The 8,982-nt window shown below is 34.5% G+C and overlaps 1 protein-coding gene across 1 annotated transcript; it reads right to left on the bottom strand.

Moving 5' to 3' along the window:
• Positions 1 to 1,072: 1,072 nt before the first annotated feature.
• Positions 1,073 to 8,965, bottom strand: LOC139529111 (intraflagellar transport protein 22 homolog). The gene is made up of 6 exons (XM_071325389.1): positions 8,826 to 8,965; positions 7,255 to 7,337; positions 5,638 to 5,718; positions 2,693 to 2,791; positions 1,960 to 2,060; positions 1,073 to 1,287 (listed from the first exon to the last, which is right to left on the bottom strand). The coding sequence occupies exons 1-6, from the start codon at positions 8,865 to 8,867 to the stop codon at positions 1,133 to 1,135; spliced, it is 561 nt and encodes a 186-aa protein (XP_071181490.1). The 5' UTR covers positions 8,868 to 8,965; the 3' UTR covers positions 1,073 to 1,132.
• Positions 8,966 to 8,982: the final 17 nt, after the last annotated feature.

The raw sequence follows: 8,982 nt of genomic DNA, 5'->3' as shown, positions 1-8,982 counted from the left end.
GTTGGCAGTACAACCAATTTGTGATAGCATCTGTGAAATTTATGACGGGATGAATTCAACTTCACCACTTGAACCTTTTGGTTTAATACCTTCCTTGTAAGTCAAGAGGTGAGGCACCCTTAACTGTATCTGTTTTATCTTTTATCTCTAGTTCAATGGGACATAGACGACATCTTTTCTAATGAAATAAATACATCATCTATTTAGCGGAAAGTAAAGTTGAAAGATACTAATAACTTCTTTTCTGTCTTCCTATGAGTTTCCTGCATGCAGGCAGCCTCATATGAATCAAGGTACAAGTTGACAAGAGGTACTAAATTGGTTCCCATAAGAACCCCATGTTGAAAACCATGTCCAGCAAATTTAACAAATATGTTGTCAATCAAGAAATCAAGCATCTTCATAATGTCAGTTTCGAATAAATTTTTTAGAAAGTAGGATTTATCCCCTTCCTAAGACAAAATACATGTATTGAATCTATGTTGGCCATTCTTTTTTATTAAACAAAGCAGGACCAAATCTTTCAATTTGTCTTTTATTTTGGAATCGGCAATACTGGTGTAAGTGTAGAAAAGTCGATTTTTTATACTACACGTATTGCAATATGAAAGAGTCTTAGATTGTCTGATTCTGTACTGTTTATGACACTTTTATCTGAAATCTTAATAGTATTACAGCAACTGATAAGAGTGTAGGATTAGATGTTTAAATATCAGCTTGATATCCTTTGATATTCTTTCACAGTAGTTGTTGTCAGGCATGGATCTATAATTTGATATAAGGGGGGCTACTCTTGAAAATTAGAAGTTAGAGGATGATATTTTGACAAAAAATTGTTCTTACTGTTTATCAGGAGGGTGGGCCATGCATGCATGGTTAATAGGGTTGAATGTATTACATGTATGTTTATACTGAAATAAAGTAAAGCGAACCTTTGCTAAACCTCTTCCATTTGGTAGTTAACATAACACATTTCTTTTCAATTTTAGAGAATTGGAAATTACTCCAGATTCTAAGAATTCCTTTTTCAAAAATATTCAGGCAAAACTTATAAAGGCCAAATTTCATCAAATTTTTTAGACAAATAACATTTAATACAATAACTACATACAAAATAAACAAATGACATAAGTTATCTTTGATTCATTATGCTAAGTTCCTCTTGTTCTCGGTTAGTTGACATAATTCCTTGTAAACCAGATAAAAACTTATTAAAACTGTCTCTAACAGATTCCCCATCCTCTTCTATATTTGTCTGTACTACAGATAAATTGCTAAAGGCTCCAGCTGAAATAGACAAAAAATATGTATCTTATAAGTATGCATATTAATATAAGTGATTATCAAAGAGACAAAAGAAAGCTTGCATTTTGCAAATAACAGCTGGTACTATGTATTAACTCAAAATGTATGTACTTTTAGGAAATAAATGGTATTACAATCATTGACAAACTCTATACGTCTTCTGATCATTTGTGTAGTTTTTTGTTGCCAATTCTTCATAGAATATTTAATTATCTTCAGGGGCGGATCCAGCCATTTAAAAAAAAGGGGGGGGGGGGGGGTCTCAACCCAGGACAAAGGGGGGGGGGGGGGGGGGGGGGGGTTCCAACTGTATGTCCCCATTCAAATGAATTGATCGGCCAAAAAAATGGAGGGGTTCCAACCCCAGGAACCCCCCACCCCCTGGATCTGCCATAATCTTTTGTTTCAAATTTGGTGCAGTCCAAATAAAGTTTAAACTTTATAATTCAACGTGAGACATTGTTTAATGGTATACATTATTCCCTTGTAAACAAAATGATGTGTAAAATGGGAAAGTTAGGAAAAAGCTTTGACTAAAATATCGCATCTGCATTGAAGACTTTAGCATACAAAGAGACAACTGACAAATTGCTTTATGAGTCATGTCACCTGATGATCAAATGACCAATCAAATCATTTACAAATGTTACTTACAGAGTTCTGCACGCTCCCTGTCTGATGAACCAGGTTTGTGATGAGCAAATACAGCACACTGACTGTCTTTTAAACCCTGATTCTGTACAAAACAATCATGCCTGCAAAATAAAATCAGTAAATGAACTGGCAAATACAGTATTCATCTTATAGGTTTAATACTTTCACTAAAATTTATTTGGCTCGTTTAATTTTCATAAAATTTTGTCAAAGTCTTTACTTTGACACTTCAACAAAGATATAAAAATTTGAAAAATTTTGAACCAACCGTTTATCAGAAAAATTACACTGGTTATATAGCAATTTGTCAATCACCAATTTTGATCATTGAGAAGCTTAATATTCCTTTTACAACACAACGTAATTAAAACGTTTAGCTGACTTTACAGAGTTATCTCCCTGTAGTGTTAGATACCACCTTAATTCCAAATTTGAAATTAAATATTAAAGCTGTATCACTTTAATTGGGGATTTTGTATTAAATGAAGTGAAACAAAGACTTGGAAAAAATAAAGAATGAAAAATATCTAGAAAACCAAATACTTTGCATGTTTGATGTACATGTATTTGAACAGATTTAAATTTACATTCATTTTGAGTTATCACCTTTAACACTGAATATACCCCGAGACTCAGTTTCACCAGTGTGTTAGAGGTATGTTGATCTATATAGGTTCAAACTTTGACTGATGGAAGTATCCTAGTACTTACATTTCATAAATTGATATCTTACCATTTTGCTAAGTCTTGTCCATGACTTCCCTGATCTGGGTCATATACAAATAAAACTCCATTTGTATCTTTTGCTATTGCTGGCCAACATGACTCAAATCTACAAATAAACTAGAGGCTCTCAAGAGCCTGTATCGCTCACCTGATTCTACTTGGGTTTTTGTAATCATATAAAAAAATATAAAATTTGGCTAAAAGTGACAACACAACCTCATTTATAAGGAAAGGAACATGTTTAATTTCATTCAAAAGTCCCCCACTGGCGGCCATCTTGGATGACAGATCGGCTACAAAGTAACAACACTTGGTCAGCACCTCATAAGGAACATTCATGCCATGTTTGGTTTTATTCCATTCAGTGGTTCTCTAAAAGAAGTCATTTGTATGCATTTCCCATAGGGTCCTATGTTAAACTAAGTCCCCTGCTGGCGGCCATCTTGGATGATGGATCGGCTACAAAGTAACAACACTTGGTCAGCACCTCATAAGGAACATTCATGCAATGTTTGGTTTTATTCCATTCAGTGGTTCTCTAAAAGAAGTCATTTGTATGCATTTCCCATAGAGTCCTATGTTAAACTAAGTCCCCCGCTGGCGACAATCTTGGATAATGGATCGGCTACAAAGTAACAACACTTGGTCAGCACCACATTAGGAACATTCATGCCATGTTTGATTTCATTCCATTCAGTGGTTCTCTAAAAGAAGTCATTTGTATGCATTTCCCATAGGGTCCTATGTTAAACTAAGTCCCCGGCTGGCGGCCATCTTGGATGATGGATCGGCTACAAAGTAACAACACTTGGTCAGCACCACATAAGGAACATTCATGCCATGTTTGGTTTCATTCCATTCAGTGCTTCACTAGAAGAAGTGATTTGTATGCATTTCCAATAGGGTCCTATGTTAAACTAAGTCCCCCGCTGGCGGCCATCTTGGATAATGGATCAGCTACAAAGTAACAACACTTGGTCAGCACTCCATAAGGAACATTCATGCTATGTTTGGTTTAATTCCATTTAGTGGTTCTCTAGAAGAAGTCATTTGTATGCATTTCCCATAGGGTCCTATGTTAAACTAAGTCCCCCGCTTGCCGCCATCTTGGATGATGGATCGGCTACAAAGTAACAACACTTGGTCAGCACCCCATAAGGAACATTCATGCTATGTTTGGTTTTATTCCATTCAGTGGTTCTCTAAAAGAAGTCATTTGTATGCATTTCCCATAGGGTCCTATGTTAAACTAAGTCCCCGGCTGGTGGCCATCTTGGATGATGGATCAGCAACAAAGTAACAACACTTGGTCAGCACCTCATAAGGAACATTCATGCCATGTTTGGTTTCATTCCATTCAGTGGTTCTCTAAAAGAAGTCATTTGTATGCATTTCCCATAGGGTCCTATGTTAAACTAAGTCCCCCGCTGACGGCCATCTTGGATGATGGATCGGCTACAAAGTAACAACACTTGGTCAGCACCCCATAAGGAACATTCATGCTATGTTTGGTTTTATTCCATTCAGTGGTTCTCTAAAAGAAGTCATTTGTATGCATTTCCCATAGGGTCCTATGTTAAACTAAGTCCCCTGCTGGGGGCCATCTTTGATGATGGATCGGCTACAAAGTAACAACACTTGGTCAGCACCACATAAGGAACATTCATGCCATGTTTGGTTTCATTCCATTCAGTAGTTCACTAGAAGAAGTCATTTGTATGCATTTCCAATAGGGTCCTATGTTAAACTAAGTCCCCGCTGGCGGCCATCTTGGATAATGGATCGGCTACAAAGTAACAACAATTGGTCAGCACTCCATAAGGAACATTCATGCAATGTTTGTTTTCATTCCATTTAGTGGTTCTCTAGAAGAAGTCATTTGTATGCATTTCCCATAGGGTCCTATGTTAAACTAAGTCCCCCGCTGGCGGCCATCTTGGATGATGGATCGGCTACAAAGTAACAACACTTGGTCAGCACCCCATAAGGATAATTCATGCTATGTTTGGTTTTATTCCATTCAGTGGTTCTCTAGAAGAAGTCATTTGTATGCATTTCCCATAGGGTCCTATGTTAAACTAAGTCCCCGGCTGGCGGCCATCTTGGATGATGGATCGGCAACAAAGTAACAACACTTGGTCAACACCTCATAAGGAACATTCATACCATGTTTGGTTTCATTCCATTCAGTGGTTCTCTAAAAGAAGTCATTTGTATGCATTTCCCATAGCGTCCTATGTTAAACTAAGTCCCCCACTGGCGGCCATCTTGGATGATGGATCGGCTACAAAGTAACAACACTTGGTCAGCACCTCATAAGGAACATTCATGCCATGTTTGGTTCCATTCCATTCAGTGGTTCTCTAGAAGAAGTTCAAAATGTAAATTGTTAACGACGACGACGACGGACGACGGACGACGACGACGGACGACGGACGCCAAGTGGTGAGAAAAGCTCACTTGGCCCTTCGGGCCAGGTGAGCTAAAAATGGTTCAAGTGAATGTATTTCACCAAAATGACACACACAAAAAAACTGTGTCCTTTTTTAATATATGAGTAAGCATTCATTTAATACATATTGTCTTAATTCTGTTTCAAATAAATGTTTAAATACCATTGAAGAAATTGCCTTTCACAAACTGCATTAGTAATAAAAGATTAATCTCCCTTTATCCACATCTACATAAGTAAGATTGATTGATTGTTGGTTGCTTTACACCGTAGAAGTAAGACACTGTTCGTCAAAATTATTATAATTCATAGACTTTTTTAATGTCATACAAGAATCATGGTCTTTTTTCAGGATAATATGGTTTCTGTTTCTACCACCTCTACAACAAATTTCCTTTTGTTCATTACAGATCTATGTCTTACCGTAATCAAATCAGATTTTGAAAGTGTAAGTATTTTGGTATGTCAATCTTATAGACTTATACATTATAAAATCTTACTTTTTGTCCCCGCTGACATCCCATAATTCAACTTCTATGTTTTGTCGACTGTTGAAGTTGTTTGTTTCAAATTCTAAAATTCTGAAAAAAAAGAATTAAAAAAATTTTCATAATTATAAACAATCCATCAATTGGAAATTCAAGAACATAAAAAGTAAGAAAAAAATTCAGTAGAAAGAAACAAGTATTGTTTTGAGTTGGAATTAAGGCAGCCATTTTTCATTTACCTTCCAACATATCTAGTTGATGCAAATGAATCTAAAGGAAGGGCCATATAATAAAGTTCAATATAACAAGATTATAAATGTTTTTTAAAGGTGGTGTCTTTCGCCATCTTGGATTGTAAAAAACAGAGAACCTAAGGTCCATATTTTCTATCAAATCAGCAAAATTTGATGCAGGAATGCAGATATTTAATGTGAATTATCATTTAAAAGAACCAATTTATGAGAATATAACTTATAAATATTAATATTTTTACAAGTGTAGATTATTTCTGGTTGTTTTGAAATGTTTTTTAAATTGGCATTTTAAGTGGAGGTAACTCTAGAACTGCATTTTCTGAAGGAATCTACATGGAATTTTCCTATTTTGTTACGTATTTTAGCCGGAAAAAACATACGGTGACCCAATCCTTTCTTTTGATATTCTCAAAGCATTTATTTTACAATTCTATCATTTTGTTTGGTTTCTAATCACAAAATGGTGTTTTTTCCTGTATAATCCATACAAAATGTGTCATTTTGTTACAACCTGTAATTTGAGAAAATGCACGGTGACCTATCATTTTTATTATATTTTTGAACATATATCAATAGATACTACGTTTTGGCAAAATATGAACAAATTCTATTATTTTTATTTTAGACTCCCATACCACCTTAAGTTGACTAAAAGACATGTGACAAAGTTACATAGAACTATTTTTACCATAGTTTTATTTTGAAGCGTTGATTTTTACATCCCAGTTAGGTCAAAATAAGAGATTTTGGCGAAATTTGACAAAATCGGTAAAATTTCAGCCAAATCTAAGATCAGGAAACATAAAGCGCAGCCATTGACAACCTTGATATTCAAGCTAAAATGTCATTACAAACATCATTGTCAAAGATCTTTTTTGTCGATGTATGCACTGTATGTTTCCTGTCCAAATAATCAATAGAAATTTACCCATTTTCATTGTTTTAGCGTGGAAAATCAATATGAGTACTATTTGTGACATCATGTTAAAATGCAAAACATAAATTTACAACAAAAAGACTTAAGTCCTATCTAATCACTGTATTAGCTATGATTCATTTTGATATTGGTCATCAAATCCCAATTTGAAATTTAGGCTAAAAAAGGGGGCCATTTTAGGTCCTTATCGAACCTACTCCTTTATTACTAACAATACTTAAGATTAATAATGTTTCAGAAAATGAAAAAGTCAATGTCATTTAATGTCTGGTGGAGAGTTGTCTCATTGGTACATGTGATACCTTATTGTATCTGAGAATCAGAGATGAAATTTTACATTCTATTTACACCTTTTTTTAAAAGTTCTTATGCTCTCAAATGGTTAATAACTTTGGCTTATTGAAAGCTTTGAATGACAATAATACACCTAGATTGTACCTGCATCCCTGTGTTGGATGGTATTCACCACTAGAAGTATCTGTTGCATCTGCTAAGAAGTTCGCTAACACAGTTTTACCACTCTGTAAAATAAAATAAAAATTATCAAGATCTTCTTTAACAAAGTTAATATACACATAAATGATAAATTGTGTGACTTCATAAATCAATAGAATCTGAAATGGAATTGAGTCTCTGTGTGCTGTACTGCATGTCTGTAAAATATGTATACACTATATTGCAAAGTGGATACCTCTGGTATGCAGGGTCATTACAATTTACACATGAAGTGTTGTTACAAGACTTAATTTCTACATGTTAAATTTCAAGATTGTTATAATTTAATCAAAAAAGCTTGATAGATAATAACAGATATATTTCTTTTTTATTATTCAGTGTTGTTTTGTGCACATTTTAGATGTTTATATATATAACTAATTTATTGTCTACATGTATTGTTACTTGTAACAATCCAGCACCCTTGCATGAAAGTTTGTTCACTAATATTCAGACGTTTTATATATTTATATACATTTTGTAATTCGTCTAAACAACAGCCCAACAATGTTAGAATTTTTATTCTTCCCTGGCTGGAATTGGAACTCACCAAAACGCCTTGCACTAATCCCAGCACACTAGAACCCTTGTTATATTTATCTTTTTAATACTGGTTAATGATATTATTACAAAATGTACTGGCTGGTCATTATTGCGTATGAAACAATTTTGACCAGCCTACATGTACATAGATAATAAATATTCATGACTTTATAGATACGATCAGCATGTGCAGCCATAAAGTGATAAACTGAGAGTTGGATAATTGTACATATGTAGTTTTGAGAATAAAACATAGTTACAAAGATATAGTTATTGATTATTATAATTCGAGCAGGTAAAACACAGATCAATCACCCTGCAAAAAAGCAGCAAATAGACGTATTTACACTTGTATGCAAATTTGTCCGCCATTACGTAAAATCACACAGGTTCCTGTAAACTTTGACATCATAATCTAAAATATTTGACGTCACAATTTAAAAGTGATTGTTGCCTCACGTCAAAAGGTGATTTGGAGTAGATCTAAGGTCATTCGGAGACAATTTCCAAGATTCAGCTTAATACCAAAAGTGTTAATACGTTTATATCAATTTCAAAGTCTTAGGTTCAAATGAGGTTTACCTCAGCAAGGGTTGGAACCCACAACCTCCAATACTTAACACATAACTTGAGACAAGCATGCTAGCACAGGCAGTCCACAAAATATGAAATATTGGAGTCGGTGGTAAAGTCTGACAAGTTACGTTACAAGGATCTGCACATGCATTTCAATTCCCACTTCTGAAATTATACAGATGGGTATGTCACATATTCCTTTCGACTTTTGTGTGGACAATTTTTACAAAAACTTTCATTGGATCATTTGGCAGTCTGGTATTAGTAGCACCTGTAAAAAATATTCACTCTTGAAGTCTCTTCAGTTTCAGTTTTAAAACACACTTGAAAACCTTATCTTGAAAATAAATATATTTCGAAAACTTAAGTTAAAGCTGAATTGTTGTGAAACTTGCCTCACAAGGTCCAACTACAAGAATTTTTACTTTAAACATCATTTTACACCAACTGACTTATTTCTTATTCACAGATTGAAGGAATGTGTACATCTCGCTAAGGAAGTGGAATTAAAGCGACACCTGGTGATCATTGGAAATATTTGATAATATTCTA

The sequence above is a fragment of the Mytilus edulis genome, chromosome 6 (assembly GCF_963676685.1).
Source record: "Mytilus edulis chromosome 6, xbMytEdul2.2, whole genome shotgun sequence".
NCBI classification, from domain to species: domain Eukaryota; kingdom Metazoa; phylum Mollusca; class Bivalvia; order Mytilida; family Mytilidae; genus Mytilus; species Mytilus edulis.
The sequence above is the reverse complement of the archived record's forward strand: the minus strand, read 5'-3'. Positions and strand labels throughout refer to the sequence as shown.